The sequence below is a fragment of the Camelus bactrianus genome, chromosome 10, assembly GCF_048773025.1.
Source record: "Camelus bactrianus isolate YW-2024 breed Bactrian camel chromosome 10, ASM4877302v1, whole genome shotgun sequence".
Lineage (NCBI taxonomy): Eukaryota > Metazoa > Chordata > Mammalia > Artiodactyla > Camelidae > Camelus > Camelus bactrianus.
Window position 1 is genome coordinate 45,116,619 of NC_133548.1, and position 24,583 is coordinate 45,141,201.

The following is a 24,583-nucleotide window of genomic DNA, read 5'->3' on the forward strand; positions in this document are numbered from 1 at the left end:
TTTCCTAGCTGGGCTTGGTTAAGTCCATCTCAAGCTCTGATTAGGATGGATAATATGACTATGGTTAGTATCATGCTTATGTTGACGAATAGTGAGATTTGAAATAAACTGATATTGCTGAAAGTGTTTGTCCTGTTCATAGGATTAGGCCTGCTCTTGGTGGATTATGTTTAACTTTGGTCACTCGCAAGTGGAATGAGGAAAGTGCTAACTTTATGATAACGGCTACCATTTTGATGGTGGTTACTGTTGTATTAAATGTTTTGGGAAATTGTTCATTGATTTGAATATACTAAATGAATACTGATAGCAATTATAGGAATGTTGACATGGTAGCTTGTGTTAAAATAATTTGCTGGATGTTTCTATGGTTCATGGAGTAAGTATTTTTATTAGGAAAGAGATAATAGATACTATGTTTATTCTGAAGCCAATTCAAAATCTTAATCAGTGTGAGCGTATCATTACAATTATGGTTCCTGAGATGATGGTTAGTAGAATGATACTAAAACTATGTGATTTTTAGCATGGGAATGCTATAAACCAACATTTTCTGGATATGGGTTTAGTAGCCTACTTGGTTGACCTTACTCTAGAATATGATATAATATGGTACACTGAGAAAGTTGACTTTGTATGGATAGGTTCGATTTCTACAGTTCTAAAAATAAAAGGGTTTTAACCTACATTATTTATTCAAGTAACTCTTTCGCTAGACATATTTTTTTCTTAAGTTTGTGGAGGAATGCCTGAGGTGATGGTGGGTAGTGAAACATTCCATGTGCATAGAGCAGAGGAAAAGAAAGGCAGGCAGAGGAAGGATAGTGATGGTGCAGAGATTTAGAACAAACAAAACATTAACATCATAGTTAAAAAGAAGAAACGGGAGAGACAAGAGGAGTAAGTCAATGACAGAATGATAATGGATATTGTGATATTCTGGTTCTGTCTACTTACCACTTTTCTCTAAGTTTTGTGTATTTTTGCCATTTTGTTTCTGGTAGGAATATTCTCTCAAATTTCTTGTAAGAGGGGGTCTAGGGTTCATCCACTCCCTTGGCTTTTGATTGGGAAAGTCTTTATTTTTCCTTCCTATCTGAATGATACTTTGCTGGATAGCGTATTCTTGGGTGACAGTTTTGCCTTTCACTATTTTGAGAATGTCATTCCACTCCTTCCTGGCCTGTTGGGCTTCTGCTGAAAAATCTGCTGATGGTCTTACCGAGGTTCCTTTGTACATGATCATCCTGTTTACACTCGCTGCAGTTAAAATTCACTTTTTGACATCGAGTTTTGACAAGTTTAGTATCTTGTGTCCTGGAAAAGGCCTTTTTGCAATGCGGTCATTAAGTGTTCTCTCAGGTGCATGGGCGTGTATATCCAGTTCCTTCCCCAGGTTTGGGGAGTTCACAGCTATTATTTCTTTAAAATCTCTCTGCTCCCTTTTGTCCCTTTGCTCCTTCTGGGATACCCGTTACCCTAATGGTGCCCTTCCTAAAAGAGTCCGATAGTCCTGGGAAATTAACTCATTTTTATGTCTTATTTCTCTCTCCTCTTCTACTCATATCATTTCTAGATTTCAACGTGCGAGCTCATGAATTCCCTCTCCATCTGGTCTGCTCTACTTTCAATGCTTTCTAACGTGTTCTTCTTCCCACTTTCGGTGTTCTTCAGCTCCAGAATTTGTTCGATTCTGTTTTAGAGTTTCATCCTTGTTGGGAAGGTTTTCCTTCAGAACTTGAATTTTATTCCTGAGCTCTGTAGACTGCCTGAGTGAGTTTTGCTGTATCTCTTTGAGTCCTCTATCGGTTAGATCACAATATTCCATGACTTTCAGTTTGATTTCTGGAAAATTGGCATTTTCCTTTTGTCAAGTAGTGTAATTCTGGTTCTTCATGTTGCTTTCTGATTGAAGTATAGTTGATTTCCAATGTTGTGCTGGTTTCTGGTGAACAGCATGGTGATTCAGTGAATGAATTTTTCTCTGTCTGTGCATGTGAAATAAAATGACAGGTTAGGAGTGAGGCTCCTTTGGTTGGTGTTCCAGTAGGTGGAGATATCACAGAAGTTTGGATGTCTCTTGCCTGCGCTTCCTCTGGCTGTGGTTGAGTTCGCACTTTCCAGCCTGCACCGGTTCTGTAAGAGGTGCCTCCATGCTTTCACTGCAGCTTCATGTGCCACCACGGTGGTTGCTGCCTTGTTTCTGCCAGAGCCACTGTCATCACCGGGATGGTGGGCTCTTTCCTGGCATCCATCTGAGATCCCTTAGAGATACAGGTTCCACATGGGACAGGGGCACAGCTGGGAGGAGCTAGGTCAAGAAGGCTGTCTCAGTATTCAAGTTTCACATATTCAAGATTTTAAGAGATGATACTCCATTTAGAGTTACTGCAGAACAACAGCCATACTTGCCTGTGCTGTACAGTATATCCTTGTACCCTATTCACTTTACACATAGCAGTTGGTGTCTCTTGGTCCCATACACACATCTTCTCCCTCCCTCCTTCCTGCTCCTCAGTTTTGCCACCAGTTGTTCCCTGTATGTGTCAGTCTGCTTCTGTTTCGTCCTGTAACTTTGATTTCATTTTTAGACTCCACTTGTAAGTGATAACAAAGAATATTTGTTGTTTACTGTCTGACTTATTTCACTAAGCATAATGTACTTCAGATAACTGATGTTGTTGCAAATGGCAAAACTTCATTCCTTTTGAAGGTAAGTAATATTCCATTGTGTATATTCCACAACTTCTACACCCATTCATCTGGTCGGAAACTTAGGTTGCTTCCATCTCTTGGCAGTTGTAAATAATACTGCTGTGAACATTGGGGTATATGTGTCTTTTCAAGTTAGTGTTATGCTTTTCTTAGCTATATAAGCTCAGGAGTGGGATTGCTGGATCATACAGTATTTCACTTTTAATTTTTTGAAGATCCTCTGTACTGTTTGTATTGTGGCTGCACCAATTTAATGTCCTATCAACATTGCTCTCAGGTTCCCTTTTGCCAGCATCCTCACCAATGTTTGTTATTTGTTGATAACCATTTTGTTTTTGATGATAACCATTTAGACAGGCATGAGATAATAGCTCAATGTGGCTTTGATTTGCAGTTTTCTAATGATTAGCAATGTTGACCATTTCTTCCTGTGCCTTTTGAACATCTGTGTACCTTCTTTGGAAAAAAGTGTATTCAGGTCTCCTGCCCATTTTTTATTGAATTCTTTGGTTTTTTAAAATATTGAGTTGTTTGAGCTGTTCATAAGCTTTAGATATTAACCCCTTAATGATCATAGCACTTGGAAATATTTTCTCCCATTCAGTAGAGTATCTTTTAATTGTGTCCATGATTTGTGCTTCTTAAAATCTTTTACGTTTAATTACGGACCATTTGTTTTGGGTTTTGCTTCTTTTTGCTTTTCTTTCTTTTGTTTTAGGAGACAGATCGAAAAATATATTGCCAAGGTCTATACCGAGGAGTGTCCTACTTATGGTCACTTCTTGGAATTTCATGGTTTCAGGGCTTACATTTAGGTCTTTAATCCCTTTTGAGTTTACTTTTCTACATAGTGTGAGGAAATGTTCAGTTGTCATTCTCTTGCATGTAGCTGTCCAGTTATCCCAGCGCCAAGTATTGAAGAGATTCCAGGATACCTTTGGCATTTTACTGAGGAGAGGATCTGGAACTGGGAGCAACTTAGAGATACCTTATTCTTTTCAGTGGAGGGCTTCATTTCTGGGGCCAAGATTCTCTGTTATAAAGTGAATGCCCCTCGATGTGCAGATGTTTCTCTGTTGTATACGAAAACTCAGGGCTTCCAATTCTTATATGTGGGTGTTTCATCCTCAACTAGAGAACTGGGCATGCAAGCAAATGAAAAGCCATCATTGTCCCTAGAAAGTCATTTGTCAATAATTCAAGGGTATAGAGTTTTCTCAGTGAGACAGAACCTCAATCACTGTAGCAATGGGGTGACAAGAAGACAGAGGTCAAAGGGAAAATTTAGGTTGATTTCCTTCAGTTTCCATGGATGACTACTAATCAAAGAGTGTGCACATGCACACTCATACACACACAGTTTTCCATGGCAGGGAGAGTTGGAGTAGTCTTGTCAGCAGCACAGAGGCATCTAGAATCTGGAAAATGAGACGACAGTAGAAACAACCCTTGTGCCCCTGAAGGCACAAACCTGTTAATGAGACACTGACACGGGTTATATTTCTCAGTAATGAACAAATCTAATATTTATTGTGAAGTTGAGAAGCTTAAATGCTTTATAATAAATAACATTTATCTACTCACAATGATCTTATATATGGTGCAGTTTTTATACCAGGATCATTTTAAGAAAATAAACAGAGTGTTCTAGTATGTTTTTCAAGGTTTCACTGCTCATATGCGGAGAGACAGGGCTTGAAGTCACATACTCTGGACACAAAATTTCCAATCTTAGTACATGTTATTTATGATATTTTCTCCTTAATTCCTTGAGGAGTAAGGGACAATATAGGTAAACTGAGACACCACTCAGGATCACACTTCAGTAAATGAAAAGTAAACACAAGGGCTTTGATAATATATGAAGTTTTTAAGAAGCATCCCTTCCTCTTCTTGGTCAGTGCCAAAGGAAATGAGGCTGTAAAAATTTGCAGAGGTGTTCCATCAGGACTGCTCCTTTGTACGGCATTAATCACTTTTTCTTGGGGTGTAGAAAATGATGAATTAAGATTTTCTCCTAATCTAGACATGATATTAGACAAAAAAATAAAACACAGGGCCAGTTGAATAGCCTAACTGATGAATGAAAAACATTCAAATGGAAAAAAAAAGATAGAACAAAGGAAAATGAAGGGATGGTGCAGATGAGCTCAGGCGGGTTAGATGCACCCATAAGAAGAGGCAGGAGAAAGAAGTGGGTGTGAGTGTAAGAAGGTTCAGGAGCCTATCGAGCACAGAGTCATGGGGGCCTCACATTTCATAAGATTGAAATATGGATACAGTTTCTGTGGAAAGGAACACGAAGAGAATTTATAGATGAGAGACCCGTTGTTTGTGACATTGAAAAATGAGACAGTGAGAGCATCATAGTCTAGGAAAACCCCAATACGCCTGGGAGGAACACTCAGGGAGAGGGGTATCTTTAAGGGATCAGAGGAGGGAGACTGGGCAAAAGCATAATATTGATAATTCTGTAACCCTATAACACAGTAGCCACATTTAGGTTGATATTGCAAGCAAACAGGTTGATAATTTTCATGTTCTTGGGATAAAAGTCTCATACAATTTCTCTGTTGGTTTTCATCACATACCCCAAGGATCCAGGCACGTTTCTGTGACACATCTACCTCCCAGTAATGTTTTCCTCTTGTAATAAATGGGGAGCCTAGGACACCAGGGTCTTGATAATCACCATTCAGATATGCATTGGATTGTCCAAAAGTATGCACATAACTCATTCGTCTTCCATCCGCAGAAATGACAACATTTGATTTACGCTTTGGAGGAATCAGGGTCACGGGAACTGTTGAAAAATAACAGCACTGAGTGAGTGATACGATGTAGTTTTATTTGTGATGTCGTGGAAGGGATCTTTAGAAGAACTTTAAGGGAAAGAAAATATGTTTGTGTTTGTGTATGCTGGGAGGGGAGACATGGGTCTTAAAACAGGAGACCTACTAGAAAATGAAAGACTCTAAAAGTTGATGAAAAGAGGGTGGCTTGATGACAGTGTGATTTCTCCTTACCCCAGTAGCGTTGCACGTCTCTCAGCTCTGAAATGATAAAAATCATAATATTAAATGTAATCAAAGGAATTAGGACTGAAATATATTTTCTCCCAGTTTAGGGGAAGGACTGTTGTGAAGTAGAAAACTGGCAAAAGAGAGAATGAACCAGACAGCTGGTCACTCCCCATTAAATACCACCATATCGTCAGCACATAGCATCTGGCCTCCAATGCCTCTATCCACCCCTGGAAAATTGGAGCTGCTGCCCATTTTCTGCAGCCATCACAACAATCCCACAGACACCCACGTTGGGAAGCACTCCTCACCATCCAATGCTCTCAAAATCTGTCTCAGCTCAGGAGCTCGAAACACTCTCCTTTGTCCCTTGGGAAAGGTTTTTGGCTTCTTCAGAGTCAGGATCTCACTCCTAGGGATGATAAAAATTGACCACCACACCTCGGATATTTTATCCCTTGAAAACCAGTGACTTTCTATATTTTCACCCCATAGATGCACTTGTAGGGTCGTTCCTAGAGACCCTGAGAAAGGAGGCAATGGATGCCTGATCTTGGAGCCAGAACAAATGTGCTCATGTTCACTTTCCCAATTCCTCTGTGTGACCTGAGAAGGTCTTGATCTCTCAGAAGCACAGTTTGTCCCTTTCAAACTGAAATAATTAACCTTTCCCCCTCTCCCTCCTAGAAATCATAGGTAATAATGGACTCAACAGAACAAAATTTTGGTACCTTAAAAAGTTTAATTGGTGGAAAAGTCACCGCATGGATATGGGTTTCCAGGAAGATGTCAGAAAATGAGCTTGTGAACCTGCCTCCTGGGAGTTTGAGATGTATCATGTATGAGAATATTGTCCAGAGTGTCCCCAAAATTTCAAAGGCTGCTCCCCAACAGGAGACCCTCAGAATAACTTGAGATTTCAGGTTCTCTGGGAACAAGTAAAAACCCTTCGGAAATAAGACATCATGAACACTAAACCAACAGTGGTCTGAATTTCACGTGTTTGTAAAGAGTTTGATGCTGCCAAGTAGGGGTGCAAATTCAGACACAAAGTTGCTACCTTTTCATTCTGGCTTCTAGAGTATGTGACCAAGATGGATCAATTGTTTGCATCAGGGCCAAAATATTCCTGGAGATTTAAGTCTATTTTTGGAAATTTAAATGGAAATATATATAAGAAGCTGGTCTCTTCTATACCCAGGGCAGAAGTTCAAATATAAAGGAGTTTTCTCTAGTTCTCGATGCTTGACAGATAAAGAAGATCTGACCTTCCCATGACAAGTCAAACACCTGTTAAATATGAGAATCCGAGTTAGATAATGACACACAGTGTGAATTAAATATTTGAGGTCACAGGTGTCTGACATTCGAAAGTGTTATCCCTAATACTACTACAGACCCAAACTCTGCAAATTCCCATGACCAAAACTGTCTACTATGGAATCTAGTCCACTCTCAGTATTTATAGAACAATCTAGCTATGATTTGTGAACAGAAATTTAAGATAAATGTGCATCCCATTTTTTCTTCCCTGAACATTATTTTACTCGAATTGGCCACCAGATAACTCCAATGGCTTTCTATTATTTCACAGCCCAAAAGGACCACGTCTGGTCTCCCACACATACCTTTTTATGATGCCATGCACATCCTAGTGAGAAAAGAGAAAACACGAGTCAAGAACCAAGCAGTTCCCCTACTTACAAAGCTTCTTCACGTCCCCACCAGCCCCTGATTATGGGAATAGAGATTGACTCAATGTGAGAGCCGGAAAGTAAAGATGAGAGTGAGGTCAGTCATGCCAGAGACTCATGTGATGTTGTCAGGTTCCCAAAAAGGTGAAAAATGCTTTGGCCATTACGAAAAAAGAGCATGAAACTTCCATATCAGGAGATGAGACATGTTTATGGGAAAAATGAGAGGCCTGTAAATTTGATGGCCCATGAGTTGATTTGAATACTTCATGAGATGATTTAAATGCTGTCATTTATTCACTAAAACTGTGAAATGATGGACTGTTATTTATCGAAGCTTTGGAGTATCAAAGTTGAATACATAATCCTAATCTCCCCCAAACTATTTATAAGGCTTTTGTTGAGGGTACAAGTAAGCAAATGTATTAATGCAGGTATTTTTGAGGTCTCTCTCTTCTCAATTTATGCACTGTTAATGACCCCTTCCACTGTCTTTAATTCAGCATGCACATATGTGCAGTTCATTTCCAACTCTTTATTTTTATTCAATTTTGTCTCTTAAATGCATATTATTATATTCAGTCGTGAAACAGCCACAGGAATCAGTGACGTAGAATGTCTAATATGTTAGTTATCATTCACTGACCAAATTGTTTCCTCCCTTGTACCCCATTTTCATCATGTTCTCAATATCCACTCACTGCCCTAAAAACTGCAGAATTTATCTGCATTTTGGTCTCTACTGAGTCAGTTTAGTCCAGATCCTTTAGAGTTTTTAGCCATCTAACCTTCTTAATCATGACAGATATTGTTTTGTTTGTTTGAACATATATGTACCACTATATTTGATCTCTTTTACTGAAGACTTACTTCATTCATGTCACCAAAAAGTAGGACCATAGCTGGGTTTAGGAAAAAAATTCTTTCTGTATTAGGGCTCCTTTGTTGTACAAGACAAAACTCAAATAAATATAGAATAAGTAGAGAAATGATAAATGATTCTGGGGGAGAGCTACAACTTTACTCAAACTTTAATTATGAAGCTCAAACTTTGTCATCAGAATCAGGTCTCTATCTTTCTCCAGTTCTGTTTATTCCACTTATATTAGCTTTATTCTCAGCTCATAAAGGAAACATGAATCTCCTCATATAAACTCTAGAAGAAAAAAGAGCTTCTCCTCCCAGTTACAACAAAAAAATCTGCACGCCTGCAGGCAGGAGCCTACACAGGATGAGCAGCCCATTTAAAAACATCCCTCAGTTGTTTTCAAAAGGAAATGAAATAGTGCTGAAGGAAGTTTCCATTTTTACTAGAAATAGCTTAGTGTAGTTGGAAGTAGCCGATGATAGGGTAGGAGACATATTGTAATCACTCGAGCAACCACTAGGAAAAAAGCTTATAAAAATACAGTGAGAAAATAGGACAACTGAGATTTGTATACTTGAAAAATTCATTTAACACAGAAGTAGCTAGTTAAGGAGAAAGAGAAGAATGAAAACTAGAGTAGCCATAATGAATGCAAATACAAAATGGTCATGTTAAACACAGCCATATCAATACTTGCATTAAATGTCATGCATTAGTACCACAAGTGAAAGGCAGAGATGGTAGGGCTGGATAAAAAGCAAAGTTCAACTATTGCTATCTATAAGGGACCTATTTTAGATTCAACAACACAAAAAGGGCAAAAGTAAAAAGACAGAAAAACATGCAAACAATAATCAGGAGATAGGTCAAGTGTTTATATAAATAGTAGACAAAATAGACTTTAAGACAATAAGTATTATGCGAGAGTGAAAGAGAAATTTTATTATGGCAAAAGGTTCAGTATATCAAAAAGTTATAATGATTACAAGCGTATATGCACCTAACAGCAGAGCTTCAAAGTACATAAAGTAAAATTAAAAGGGGAAATAGATGATTCAATAATAGTTACACATTTCAAAATCTCACTCTTAACAATGAGAGACTAGCTTATACGGAAACCATCAAATTTATAGACGACATGGACGATACTATCAACCATCCTGACCAAACTAACAGCTATAGACCATTTTACCCAATAATTGTGAATACACAATCTTTTCAAATTTATATAGAAAATTTTCCTGAACATAAAGTTCTTAAGCCATAAACAAGTGTCAATGAACCTAAAAGTTTTAAAGTAATAAAATATATATGTTCTCTGATTACAGCAGAATTAAATTTGAAATCAACAGCAGAAGTAAAACTCATAAGTCACCGAGTATTTTCTAATTAACAACACACTTTAAAATATCCAAAGTTTAACAAAACAAAACAAAACAAAAAACTGCAAAGGAAATCTGAGAAGAAGTTGAAATTCAATGAAAATTAAAACTAAACAATCAAAATGTGAGGAATACAACTAAGGACATGCACTTACATCATTAAACATTGTATCACAAGAGATGGTCTCAGATCAGCGATCTAAGTTCCCACCTCAGGAAACTAAGGAACTGCATATTAAAGCAGCACACACACACACACACACACACATACACACACACACACACACACAAACACACACACAAGTATACACACACATACAGAAAGCAACAAATGTGAGAACAGAAAGTAATGAATAAGAAAAGGTTAAAATAGACAAAATAAATAAGACATTACTTTGGTTTTGAAAACAATCAATAAATTGACAAAACATAAATAAACTGACCACGAAAGAAGTGAAACAGAAAATCACCAAACTCAGGAATAAAAGAGGGGACACTACTGTGAATAATACAGAAATTAATGGGATAATAAAGGATTATTATAATGAACTTTATGCCTACAAATAAGAAAACTGAAAATAGACAATTTCCTACAAAAACATACAAAAACTGACTCAATGACTGTGAAAAATAGAAATAATCCTAATACAGGTAAAATAGTTTAAACTTTTCCTATAAGAAAAAGCCAGAGTGAGATGGCTTCAATAATGAATTCCATTAATATTTAAAGAATAAATAACAGTCCTTCAAAAATTATCTTCAGAAATAGAGAAAGAGAAAGAAAATATCAACACATTAAGGGAAAGAAAAAACATCTTGCAATCAGAAGTGCATTTGTTCGTGACTAAGCTGCGTCATGAAGAGCTATCTGACAAATGCTTAACACTGGATCACAGATAACAGGGGCCTCTAGCAAATCACTGAAGACAGTGAATCTTCTCTCCACAGTCACATTTTTGCACTGAACATGGTACATTAAAAAATAAAAATTCCTCTTGTTATTCCTGAATTCAATTCACGCATTCACTTATTCTTATACCCCCCAGATGAGATGCAGGGAAGGGGCACAGCAGGGCCAAAGCAACCTTGGTGACAACACCAGAAAGAACACAACAATACAGAAGAGATGGAAACCTAGGCTTCATTTGTCTCAGCTCTCACATGCTGGGGCTAATTCCCCAGTCATACCTGCAGCATCTCCACCGTTGACCGTTGCAAACATTGTTCCAGATCTGAGATGAGGTCTCTCACCAACTGGCTCTGCTGGACCACCTCATTCTCAGAGTCTGCCAGGTTACGCAGAATACCTTCTTCCTCATCCTTCAGCTTTTGCAGTTTCTTCTGCTTCTCATCCCTCAGAACAGCTCTCAGTTCTTTAAACTCTGCCTGGACACATTGTCTCTCATTTTCCATTTGATGCTTCAGGAATGAAAGAGAGAGAGAGGAATTAGAACTCTCAGGCTGACACTGGGAACCAGAAAAAGACCTACGTACTCAGGAAGTTCCCACAGGGAGGTGAGATAGAAGGAGGAAGAGTTCTTGGGGAAGCTGACTTTTGGCCATCGCTTTTTCACCATCACATTCCAAATTAATGGCCCCAAGTCTGCATTATTTAGGCCCCGCTGAACCAAAATGGAATCCCTGTGTGTGCTAGGCTTCCACACACGTGTCCAGGATGCTCGTGCCTCCCTGTATTACTCCCGACCCCCACCCACAATCCTCTGCCAAAAGTGGAACACTGAGGAGAGAACCATCCGCCATTGCCATTTGACAGGAAGGGAACGTGAAATTCACATGTCATCCTCAGCAGAGAGCCCCTGCACATGAATACCTCCCTGGGAGCAGCTGTGTTCACTGGGGGTACGTGCACTTCTCAGCCCTCAGCCCTATCAGGGGAAGGATGAACAAACGGACCAATGAAAGGACTTGACTGTCAGGGAACATAGAGGAAGCTATCTCCTTGAGACTAACATCAAAGTCCTGCCCAGATACCTGTCTAACTCCCTCAGGAAGTGTCTCCACCTACCTTCCAGGTAGTGATCTCTTCTCTAACTTCCATCTCAAAGTTCTCAGCTTCCCGCTGCTCCTCCCTCAGCCTCTTCAGAATTGCCTGGAGTTTCCCCTGTGAGAAAAGAAGCACACCAGAGTCAAGCTCTGGGCTTGCTCAGCATCACTGCAGAGGATAAACGGGGGAGAAATGGTCGGGTTTCCAGACAATGGAATCCATAGAAATGAGCAATTAGAATCTATGACTTGGGAAAAACCATGAAGTAGTGAATGTGTTCTTAAGACTCAAGAGATAGAAGACCCAACATCTCACCGACAGAGGACTGATTCTCTTTGTCCTAGAAGAACCCGGATCCTATAGCAAGGGAACGACTTCCACCTTAGCTCACCCAGTGTCCTAGTTAGCCTCTTATTCGGAGTGATAATGAGAGCTTCTCTCTGGCACCAGGTCCCCACCATCCAGCACAAAGTGCGTAAGTATCTACTTCTACCTGAAAGGCTGTGTGCAGGGTTATTATTTTGTAATTGGGTGGAATACACAGACATGTCCATTGACACCAGAAGGTACACACTGGAAGAGAAGAGGCCACAGGCTTTGGGTCTTTGGTGACCAGGTAAATAAAGCCCATTGCCAAGTGGACGTTTCCCCTCAAGTACCGTTTTCTGCCCTGTCTTCCCTCCATTCTGGTCTGTTACCTGGTACTCCTGGGCAACCTCCTCCAAGAGGCACGTGCGGTGACCACGGTGCTCCTGGGACCGCTCGCAAAGCCAGCAAATGACCTTCCCATCCTCCTTACAGAAGAGCAGGAGTTTCTCTCTGTGGCGCGCACAGAGATTTTCCTTCTGCTCCACCTCTGGGCTCAGCCTGACCTCCCTGAGCCTCTCCACTATGTTGGACACAAGCTGGTTACGCCGCAGGTTCTCAGGCTGGTAACTGACTCGGCACACAGGGCAGCTGCTCTCCCCTTCTTGGCCAGTCCTGGACTCCTTGTTGTTCGCAGTGATGCAGGCTTGGCAGAACGTGTGGCCACAGTGAAGGCTCCAGGGTTCTGTCAGAAGCTCCAGGCAAATGGGGCAGGTCACCTCCTCCTGTATGTTCACCAGGATTCCTGACGCCATGCCAGCCACTCCCCTGTTTCCACCCGTCCTGATTTCTAAGGCTTCTCGTACTCACAGATCCCTGCATGATTGGGAATATTAAAAGGCATCAGAGAAAGGTACAAAGAAAGCGATATTAATTGTGTAGAAATCAAAGATGCGCAAAGACCAAATTATTGAAGGCCAAAACAAACAAACATACAAAAAAGAAACAGAAAAAAGGAATGAGCTGGGTGACCTGTTAAAAGGACATTTCATAATAATTTTAAACACTTTACTCTCTGTTCATAATTCTTATTATTTAATTATACTTAACAAAAGGATGATGTGATACTTTTCTACCAAGATCCGTGTATAAGCCTGGAATTCTGTCAAGGATATTGACAGGAGACTAAGCCTGTGTGTGTGTGTGTGTGTGTGTGTGTGTTCGTGTGTGTATATATGTATAAGGAAGGATGGGATGGAGATGGTACAGGTATACTCATAGGATCACAGAAGTCAGATACCTAAAAACATAGAAACACACATGAAATGAATGTCAGCCCTGAGAAAAATCCACAAAGTACTAGGCAAAATCCTTCAGCTAATTTTCCTTGATGGTGACTTACACGCTAGCAACTGGCCTAACAGCCATAATCAGAAAGATGAGTCTAAACAGAGGATTTTAGTCACTGTGAACTGGAAATTCACTTGGAAGGTAATGGCAAATTAAAATTCAGCCACATATCCATATATGTCGATGTGAAAAAGCAGATGAGAAAAATACTAGAGATGCATGTTGTTCAGAAACCAAATAATGGGGGACAATAAGGGATTGTCCAAGAATTCCAAATTGTAAACACAAGGGTTGAACTGAAACCTCAAGCAGATGAAGGAAACGTGGCATGAGAGAGAGGAAAAATGCATTAGGGAGAGGAAATGAGCTGTTCCTGGAATACAGAGTATCTATCATAAGGTTGCAAATGTCCGTGTGGCTGGTGAGCAGAAAAATGCTGGCCTTTGGTCTCACAAGAGCTACAGTGACATAAATATGACACTTCCTAAATTACATAACATTTAGGGACCCATTTCCAAGAGGAAGGACAATGACCCATGTTTCCCCGTCAGAGAAGAGTGGGGGCACAGCGAGCTGCACACTGGAGCTGTGAGCTGTCAGATGGACCCAGCGTGGACCTGGGAGGTTCAGGTGGGATGCCTGCACAAGGGCTCCGGGGAGAGATGATGAGGGGCCGGGTGCTGAAGACAATGGAGGCAGCAGATGGGAGTGAGCGCAGGAGGAGGGAACGTGCAGGATTGGGGACTGGCTTAGACACGTGGGAACAAAGGACTAACATGAGGCCTGGGGTCTTTGTTGCTTTACAGACAATGTTGGCTTACTCTTCTCCTAGTGTGTGTGTGTGTGTGCGCGCGTGTGCATGTGTGTGTATGTGTATGTGTGTGTGATGTTTTCCTGGGAAACCTCCTGGGTTACAACAAAGTGGAGGTTGGCAGGCTTTCAAGGTCACATTATTGACAGGAAAACTATCCTGACATAAAGTGCGTTTGGTTAGGAAGGCTTTATACAGAGCTGAAATGCCAAGGGTAAGCATAGGTACCGTATTCACAGGGGGCTGTGACTGGTATGTTCAGATATGTCTCTTTTAGTTCCTTGGAAGCTGCTGCTCATAACCTTTACAAGGTAAGCAGATAAGCCACAGGGTTATGTCCCCTGGGGTAGTTTCACACACATATTCACCTAGTCTGGTTCCTTAAACAGCCGAGATAATGGGGATAATGTACCTCCTGGACCACTGTAAGGGCCACCTCCAAGAGCGCACCTGAGCCAGCCATCCAGTGCTGTGTCCCCTGTCCTGAAACTCCCAGCTAAGCTAAGTGAACCTGGTAGTTTATGTCCTATGAGGCTGTGTGCGTGGCATGGGTGGTCCAGTCTGGAAGCCACTCCTGGTGGTCAGTCAGAGGGAGCATCGCAGAGTGGTAGCAGAGTGATGCTCCTTCTTCAACCTGGACTCAGCATGGCCCGGTGCTCGTAGTCCAGGCTCGGGAGTTCTGTAGCTACTCTAGGCAAATGGGGCCGTGAAGCAATAAACGTGTCTTGATGGTTGTCAACGTTTGATGGGAAAAGAAAGACCGCCAGTATGAAACAAACAATAAGTTTCCCTTTACTCAGCAAAAGGGAGGGAGAAGCTACAAAGCTGCCCAGAGATAAATGTACACCTGCTGAAACTCCACACTTACGCCATGTTCCTCACGCATGAAGAACACTTGATACAGAAGGAGGCTGCAGGTGAACTGTAAATGCAATGCAGATGAAGGTACAGACGCTGAAAATAGCCTAGAGGCCGTCTGCAGTTTGCCAAAGGTGGCAAAGATCTAGCTAATGAGTAACAAGATGAGAGGTGACGTTGTATCAGTTCATGACTCATGCTGTTGTCCAAATATTGTGGTGGGGCCTCTGTCTATTTCTCATACCTTTCAGGATCCAACCAATGCTGAGATGAGTCAAGAACCTACAGAGGAGGGAGAGCAGAGTCTGGATTCTGCCATGGGGTTGCAGAATTTATTTTCCCTGCAGGGCTCCAAGGAGCTACTGTCAAAGCAGCTGCAGCACAACACACACAGAAGGAACAGGTCCTCACACATGAAGGATGACCCCCCCACTACCTAAGCAGTGACCCAAGGGCTCCCCAGCAGTCAGGGAGGTGGACGTGGGAAAGAGAGTGGCATCTGCCTGATGAAACATCAGGTCATGTGGCTGCCATGGTGTCAGCTGACTGCACCTTACAAGTCGGTCTTCTGACATCTGAGCTCATGAGATTGCAAACTCAATACATCCCAGCGGCAACACCTAAAGACAAGCTTAAAGGACATAAAAAGACAATTATTATGTAAAAGTCCAGAAGTTAAGTTCATAGAAAGAACTTTCTTCTCTGGTCACTGCAGTAAAACAGGTTGTCTAATCATGATAAAGCCACAACTCATGGATGGTATAATGGAAAACGTTACTTTTCCCAAATAGAATCAGAAAGGGAAGTCGTGCAATGTGTTACCTCCTAGGCAGTCATCTAATTTTGTTTCATATAAACTCCTGACAACACTAGTGAACTGAAACCTAAAACAGTAAAGTAATAAATCAGTTCTAAAGTCCTGTAATAATTGGCCTGACGAAAGTGCACTGTGCGAGTTCAGAAGACAAGTGTCTATAACAACTCATGCTGAGAAGGGGTCTAGGAATACACAGCCGAGGGATCATCTCCAGAGTGAACCTTGATGAAGGAAGATTTGGTCAGATCAGGGGAAGGCGTGGTGAGAAGAGAGATTTGGCCGAGTTAGGTGGGCGCAGCTGTACTGCCCATAGGACGGAGGAGGGGGAGGAAACACAGAGGCTCCTCTCACATCTTTCCCTTTTGAGTCTCATGATGTTGTTATAATTCTGTTTCTTCTGACATCTTTTTATATCATCAACCCCAGTCAAGTAACTCCTTTGGTTTATTAAAAGTTAGAACAGATGTCCCTTCTGGACGTTCCTCCTACATGCCTCTCTTGCTCCCGATCTCTCAGCTGAGCTCTGTTTCCGGGTGACAGATATGGCTCAGGCAGAGGGGTGAGCAGGTTAGCGACTTAAGGAAGTGCAGTGGTTCCCTGGGTCTGGAGGAGAGGACACAGAGAGGCTCAGAGCCTGCCAGCTGTGACAGCACCAGGCTCCTGAGCACAGACAGGCCGAGGTCGTGAGAATTTCTCCGGAGTCAGGCAGAAACACTACACTGCTGCTCTGATAAGCGCTAAACTATTAGGACTCAAAGACCCCTCTGCAATTGTCCTTGTTGAGGGAAAGGACATTCTAGCTCTGAAAAATCAAGTAATCTTGTGTCCTCAGCAAGATGCTTTCAAAATTATAAAATGGGGTGGAAGCGTGTGTAGATTCACCGTGGAGGAACAAACAGTCCCTCTAAGGAACAAGCAAAGCCTTTTACTGCTTCCAACCCTGCTTCTTCTAAGACTCCCCCTGCCCCAGTCTCATCTTCACTCTCAGCAGGAAGCCTGCAGGCCCAGCCTTTTCCCTCTTTACTACAGCTTCCAGAAAGGAAGTAAAACTCACCAAAGCAGACTCAGTTGTTCTTTCTGTGTCTGTCAAAATCTGCCCCTCACAAAACCCTCGAGTGTCTTCACTCTCCGGTGCAGAAGTTGTGATTCCTTAGGGAAGGGTGAAGACAGGGCCTGGGCATATGTGTTCAGCATTCACTCACTAACCAGGGAACTGATCTTCACCAAGATGATTCCCAGTAGAAGAGAGGGAAGATGAAAGTTCAGTCTTGTGGGTGGAGTACAAGCAGGAAATGAGAAGTGAAGCTAGACCAGTGGGAGGCCTCCACATAAGGTTCCTGGGAAATGACAAGGGTTTTGCACCTGAACTTAGTGGACCAAGGAATGTATTTTTATTCCTGTCTCCTGTGTTCTCATGGCTCTTCAAATTAATCCATCCTTTGAAGAACTCGGCTAGCCTAAGCCATGTCATATCACACACATCCACCTTGTCTAGTTTGCTTACAAATGACCCGTCAGGAGGAGAGAGGAAGTTCTCCTTTATCACAGTGAAGACGCCCCACTGAGGGCTCACCTACTGGAAGCGCTCTCCTGTCCAGTGTCCTCCAGCTAAAGTAAATGAATCCATCCAGTGTGCACTGTTAAGACACGTTAGAGAAAAAAGTTTCTCCAACTCTGACATTTCTCCGGCAGCCAGTCACAGGGGCTATCACAGAGTGCTAGAATACTGATGCTGACTTTCAGAACGTGGATTCACTATGCCCAAAATGGCAAGTTTCCTAAATAAGCAGCCAGAGATGAAACCCTCGGAAGCATCATTTGTTGGGCAATGTCATCTGACTATTTTACACGTAACGCCTATGATCAACATGAGAAAAATGAATCCAGGGAATTCGTGTGACGGTTATTACTATACGTCAACTAGACTGGTCACTGGGTGCCCAGTTTAGACATTCTTTCTGCGTGTGTCTGTGAAAGTGTTCTTTCCAGCCAAGATTAGAATGGGATCTGTGGACTCAGTATCGCAGCTGGCTTTCCGTGGCGTGGATGGGTATCATCCAATTTGTTGAGGCCTGAAAAGAACACAAATGTGCAAGAAGGAAGAATTTGTTCTTTTTGTTCCTGCCTGCCTGCTTCTGCTTCCGCGGGTCTTCTCCCGTCCTGAGACGGAAACTTATGTCATAGATATTCCCGGTCTGAAGCTTCCCGACTTGGACTGAGTTACTGGGTCTGCACCTTGCTGTTGGCAGGTCTGGAACTTCTCAGCCTCTTATGATTATATGAGCCTCCTCCTTATAATAGGGCACCTTCCAATGTATATGATGAGGGTGGATAGCTAGCTAGCTAGCTAATAGAAAGAGATTCTATTTCTCTGAAGAACCCTGAGTAATACAGTAATGAAAAATTTCTAAAATTCTGTTAAGTGACATAGCTGAACTATGAGAATAATCCAATGACTCAGCTGAACCATACAATTTCTAAAGCTCTGTGCCAAACAGTGTATTTTCTTCCGCACTAGTGATATTATTATGGTAGAGGAATTGCACATGAATAACATAAAGAGAGCGAGTGTTATTATACTGGAAATCAATGTTTAGAATTATTGTGGTTAAATGCCATATTATAACAGCTGCCATTTATCCTATATTGTCAACTGATGAATAGGTTATGATTTTTCCTAGCTGGGCTTGGTTAAGTCCATCTCAAGCTCTGATTAGGATGGATAATATGACTATGGTTAGTATCATGCTTATGTTGACGAATAGTGAGATTTGAAATAAACTGATATTGCTGAAAGTGTTTGTCCTGTTCATAGGATTAGGCCTGCTCTTGGTGGATTATGTTTAACTTTGGTCACTCGCAAGTGGAATGAGGAAAGTGCTAACTTTATGATAACGGCTACCATTTTGATGGTGGTTACTGTTGTATTAAATGTTTTGGGAAATTGTTCATTGATTTGAATATACTAAATGAATACTGATAGCAATTATAGGAATGTTGACATGGTAGCTTGTGTTAAAATAATTTGCTGGATGTTTCTATGGTTCATGGAGTAAGTATTTTTATTAGGAAAGAGATAATAGATACTATGTTTATTCTGAAGCCAATTCAAAATCTTAATCAGTGTGAGCGTATCATTACAATTATGGTTCCTGAGATGATGGTTAGTAGAATGATACTAAAACTATGTGATTTTTAGCATGGGAATGCTATAAACCAACATTTTCTGGATATGGGTTTAGTAGCCTACTTGGTTGACCTTACTCTAGAATATGATATAATATGGTACACTGAGAAAGTTGACTTTGTATGGATAGGTTCGATTTCTACAGTTCTAAAAATAAAAGGGTTTTAACCTACATTATTTATTCAAGTAACTCTTTCGCTAGACATATTTTTTTCTTAAGTTTGTGGAGGAATGCCTGAGGTGATGGTGGGTAGTGAAACATTCCATGTGCATAGAGCAGAGGAAAAGAAAGGCAGGCAGAGGAAGGATAGTGATGGTGCAGAGATTTAGAACAAACAAAACATTAACATCATAGTTAAAAAGAAGAAACGGGAGAGACAAGAGGAGTAAGTCAATGACAGAATGATAATGGATATTGTGATATTCTGGTTCTGTCTACTTACCACTTTTCTCTAAGTTTTGTGTATTTTTGCCATTTTGTTTCTGGTAGGAATATTCTCTCAAATTTCTTGTAAGAGGGGGTCTAGGGTTCATCCACTCCCTTGGCTTTTGATTGGGAAAGTCTTTATTTTTCCTTCCTATCTGAATGATACTTTGCTGGATAGCGTATTCTTGGGTGACAGTTTTGCCTTTCACTATTTTGAGAATGTCATTCCACTCCTTCCTGGCCTGTTGGGCTTCTGCTGAAAAATCTGCTGATGGTCTTACCGAGGTTCCTTTGTACATGATCATCCTGTTTACACTCGCTGCAGTTAAAATTCACTTTTTGACATCGAGTTTTGACAAGTTTAGTATCTTGTGTCCTGGAAAAGGCCTTTTTGCAATGCGGTCATTAAGTGTTCTCTCAGGTGCATGGGCGTGTATATCCAGTTCCTTCCCCAGGTTTGGGGAGTTCACAGCTATTATTTCTTTAAAATCTCTCTGCTCCCTTTTGTCCCTTTGCTCCTTCTGGGATACCCGTTACCCTAATGGTGCCCTTCCTAAAAGAGTCCGATAGTCCTGGGAAATTAACTCATTTTTATGTCTTATTTCTCTCTCCTCTTCTACTCATATCATTTCTAGATTTCAACGTGCGAGCTCATGAATTCCCTCTCCATCTGGTCTGCTCTACTTTCAATGCTTTCTAACGTTTTCTTCCCACTTTCGGTGTTCTTCAGCTCCAGAATTTGTTCGATTCTGTTTTAGAGTTTCATCCTTGTTGGGAAGGTTTTCCTTCAGAACTTGAATTTTATTCCTGAGCTCTGTAGACTGCCTGAGTGAGTTTTGCTGTATCTCTTTGAGTCCTCTCTGGTTAGATCATGGCGCTGTTGAGACTCTTCGCAAAGCCAGCAAATGGCCTTCCCATCCTCCTCGCAGGAGAGCTGGAGTTTCTCTTTGTGGTGTGTACAGAGATTTTCCTTCTGCTCCACCTCCAGGCTCAGCCTGACCTCCCTGAGCCTCTCCACTATGTTGGCCACGTGCCGATTAGGCCGTAGGTTCTTAGGCTCATAACTGACTCGGCACAGAGGGCAGCTGCTCTCTCCTTCTTGGCCAGTCTTGGACTCCTTATTGTTCGCAGTGATGCAGGCTTGGGAGAACGTGTGGCCACAGTCAAGGCTCCTGGGTTCTGTCAGAAGCTCTAGGCAAATGGGGCAGGTTACCTTCTCCTGTATGTTCACCAGGATTCCTGACGCCATGCCAGCCACTCCCCTGTTTCACACATCCTGATTTCTAAGGGTTCTTGTACTCACAGATCCCTGCGTGATTTGGGAATATTAAAAGGGGACAGAGTGAGAAAGGTGGCAATAAACTGATAACAGCTGTGTAGAAATCAAGGGTGGGGCAAGGCCAAATTATTGAAGGACGTAAAAGAAAACATGAAGAAAAAGGGAAGAAGCTTGCTGATGTGTTAAAAAGGACATTTCATGATACTTTTAAAACTTTACTCTTGGTTCATGGTTTATATCACATGGCAAATTCCATCCACCCTTATCTGTGCAATTATTCTTAATATTTATATTTGCTAAACAAAGAATGACCTGATTCATTTTTTACCAAGATCCATGTGTGACTCAGCTTCTATCCTGCTTTTGTTTCCTGTGCAAAAAAAATAAAGAAAAATAAAGAAAGAAAGAAAGAAAGAAAGAAAGAAAGAAAGAAAGAAAGAAAGAAAGAAAGAAAGAAAGAAAGATCATCAATATATAAGGCTGAAACCACTTACGTGTTTGGGCTTTCAAACCTACTCTTCTCTCAGCAGGAATGATGCCCCACAGATCAGTGTGATGCTTTCTTACACTTCAGTAAACTCTCTCATTACTTGTTCTTTTATCCCAAAGACCTGCTCTGATGACTAATTTACACGGTGACCATTGCCAACATTTGCTGTACATTTAGAATGATTTTCCTTATTATCATGACATAATATATGAAAATGTGTTTGCATTTACGGTAAGAGCAAACCTTTAATCAAATGTGTAAATAGAGACAGTGACTTACAAAAATCAAGTACCTTCACTACACAGAATGGGAATGAATTAAATATATTTGAGGTTTTTCTTCAGAGGCCTTTCTCCTACCCCACTGAGTCAATGAAAAGCAAACAGAGGTGACTTCATTTACCCAATTAACACCCAGATCAATGGGATGTGTGGAGATGAAGAGATCCAGACTAGGTGGGAGGTTCTGGGAAGTCTTGAATGTGTGAAAGGTGATTTCACCTTAGCCTGGAAATATGTCAGACATTGATAGGAGACTAAAGATGTTTGTGCATGAGCATGATGGGGAGGAAGATGGTATAAGTATGCTCATAGGGTCACATGAGTCAGACACCTAAAAACATAGAAACACACATGAAATGAATGTCAGTCATGAGGGAAAAAGAGCTCAAAATATCAGGCAAGATCATTCAGTTAGTTATCCTTGACAATGACTTATCTATCAACTGGACTAATATTCATAATCAGAAAAGTGACTCTAAACAGATGTTTTAAGCCACTATGGACTTGATATTTACCTGAAAAGTAATAGTAAATAAAAAATCACCCGTATATATACAAAAGAGCAGATGTGACAAATACTGCTAGAAATTTGTACATGTTCAGAAATCAAATAATGGGGGAAAATAAGGGATTGTTCAAGAATTCCAAATTGTAAACACAAAGGTTGAACTGAAGGCTCAAGCAGAGGAAGGAAACATGGCATGAGAGAGAGGAAAAATGCATTAGGGAGAGGAAATGGGCTGTTCCTGGAGTACAGAGCATCTATTCTGAGGTTGCAAGTGTCCGTGTGGCTGGTGAGCAGAAAAGTGCTGGCCTTTGGTCTCACAAGAGCTACAGTGACATAAATGTGACACTTCCTAAATTACATAACATTTAGGGACCCATTTCCAAGAGGAAGGACAATGACCCATGTTTCCCCGTCAGAGAAGAGTGGGGGCACAGCGAGCTGCGCACTGGAGCTGTGAGGTGTCAGATGGACCCAGCGTGGACCTGGGAGGCTCAGGTGGGATGCCTGCACAGGGGCTCCGGGGAGAGATGATGAGGGGCCGGGTGCTGAAGACAATGGAGGCAGCAGATGAGAGTGAGCGCAGGAGGAGGGAAATGTGCAGGATTGGGGATTGGCTTAGACATGTGGGAACAAAGGACTAACATCAGGCCTGGGGTGGCTTACTCTTCTCCTAGTGTGTGTGTGTTTGTGTGTTGTTTTTTCTGGGAAATCCATTGGGTTACAACATAGTGGAGGTCAGCAACCTTTCAAGATCACATTATTGATAGTAAAACTAGCCTGATACATAAAGTGCATTTGGGTAGGAAGAATTTATACAGAACTCTAATACCACCTGGTAAACACAGACCTCATTTTTCACAGGGATTGTGACTCTTATGTCCAAATGTGTCTCTTTCAGGTCCCTGGAAGTTGCTGCTCATGGTCTGTTACAAGGTAATCAATCCTTTGCAGCACTAGGCTTATCTAATCTGTCGTAGTTTCATTTACCCCCATCTGATCTGGTTCCTTAAAAGGCTGAGATGATGGGGATAATGTACATTCTGTACCATTGTAAGGGCCATCTCTGAGAGCTCACCTGATGCTGCCATGTCTAATACTGTGTCTTCTGTCCCACTCTTGGGCATATATCCAGAGGGAATTTAATTTGAAAAGATACATGCACCCCAATGTTCATAGCAGCATTATTTACAATAGCCAAGACATGGAAACAACCTAAAGGTCCATCGACAGATGACTGGATAAAGAAGATGTGGTATATTTATACAATAGAATACTACTCAGCCATAAAAAAGAATAAAATATTGCCATTTGCAGCAATGTGGGTGGACCTGGAGATTGTCATTCTAAGTGAAGTAAGCCAGAAAGAGAAAGAAAAATACCATATGATATCACTTATATGTGGAATCTTAAAAAAAAGACAAATGAACTTATTTGCAAAACAGAAACAGACGCACAGACATAGAAAACAAACTTACGGTTACCAGGGAAGAAAGATGGTGGGAAGGAATAAACTGGGAGTCCAAGATTTGCAGATACTAACTACTAACTATTATGCGTATAAAATAGATAAACAGCAAGTTTCTACTGTATAGCACAGGGAACTATATTCAAAATCTTGTAGTAACCTGTAATGAAAAAGACTATGAAAATGAATATATATATGCATATATGATTGAATTATTATGCTGTACACCAGAAATTCACACAACATTGTAATCTCACTATACTTCAATTAAAAAAATGTTTAAGTAAGTGGTAATTTTTATTAGAATTTAGATGCTTCCAGATGTCCCTTCTAGAAATTCTTCCTACGTGCTTCTCTTGCTGCTGACCTCTCCGCTGAGCTGTTTCTGGGTGGCAGATAAGTCTCAGGGAGAAGGATAATCAGGTTAGTGATTTAAGGAATGGCAGTGGTTCCCTGGGTCTGGAGGAGAGAACACAGAGAGGCTCAGAGCCTGCCAGCTGTGACAGCACCAGGCTCCTGAGCACAGACAGGCCGAGGTGATGCGGACTGATCTAGAGTCAGGCAGAAACACTGCATTGTCACTCTGATAGAAAGGAAAACACTAGCACTCAAAGACTGCTCTGTTTTTTGTTCCTGTTGTTGACCAAAGGAACTTTCTAGGTCTGAAAAATCAAGGATTCTGGCTGTCCTTAGCAAGGTGCAATTCAAAATTATAGAAATGGAAGGAGATGTGGGCAGATTCACCCTGGAGAAATAAACAGTCACTCCAAGAAACAAAGCCTTTCTTTGCTTCTTATCCCCCTTCTAGTAAGACCTCCCCTCTCCTGACTGATCTTCAGTCAGGACTCTTAGCAGGAAGCCTGCAAGCTAGACCTTTTCCCCCCATTAGAATAGCTTCCTGACAACAAATCAAACTCACCCAGGCAGATTCAGTGTTTCATCTGAGTCTGCAAACTCTGCTCTCCACAAACCACTCAACTATCTCCATGGACCAATGGAGAAGTTGTGATTCCTTGGAGAAGATTAAAGGCAGACCCTGGGCAGATGTGTTCAGGATTCACTCACCAAACAAGGGGCCTGAGCGCCACAAAAAGGATTTCCCAGATGAGCTGAGTAA

General features: G+C 41.3%; 1 protein-coding gene across 5 annotated transcripts; it reads right to left on the reverse strand.

Annotated features, from left to right (window-relative positions):
• Nucleotides 1-4,210: 4,210 nt before the first annotated feature.
• On the reverse strand, nt 4,211-24,583 carry LOC105064149 (tripartite motif-containing protein 5-like). Of its 5 annotated transcripts, none has more exons than XM_074372501.1 (8): nt 24,532-24,583; nt 12,386-12,869; nt 11,709-11,804; nt 10,871-11,101; nt 7,367-7,389; nt 6,050-6,150; nt 5,742-5,768; nt 4,211-5,518 (listed from the first exon to the last, which is right to left on the reverse strand). In XM_074372501.1, exons 2-8 carry the CDS (start codon nt 12,806-12,808, stop codon nt 4,932-4,934), a joined length of 1,488 nt encoding a protein of 495 aa, XP_074228602.1. In that variant the 5' UTR covers nt 12,809-12,869; nt 24,532-24,583; the 3' UTR covers nt 4,211-4,931. The 5 variants fall into 5 exon arrangements, with proteins under 5 accessions (XP_074228602.1, XP_074228605.1, XP_074228603.1 ...); XM_074372504.1 differs by lacking the exon at nt 24,532-24,583 and adding an exon at nt 20,444-20,753 and having other exon boundaries at nt 12,386-12,559; XM_074372502.1 differs by lacking the exon at nt 24,532-24,583 and adding an exon at nt 19,460-20,153.

What these genes read in the sequence shown, in the direction of transcription:
- LOC105064149 (XM_074372501.1), bottom strand. Translation starts at nt 12,808, where the DNA reads ATGGCGTCAGGAATCCTGGTGAACATACAGGAGGAGGTGACCTGCCCC. An exon ending in AAGAGATCACTACCTGGAAG is followed by an intron (nt 11,102 to 11,708) that starts GTAGGTGGAGAC and finishes TCATTCCTGAAG; the next exon opens with CATCAAATGGAAAATGAGAG. An exon ending in GATTTTGAGAGCATTGGATG is followed by an intron (nt 5,769 to 6,049) that starts GTGAGGAGTGCT and finishes TTATCATTTCAG; the next exon opens with AGCTGAGAGACGTGCAACGC.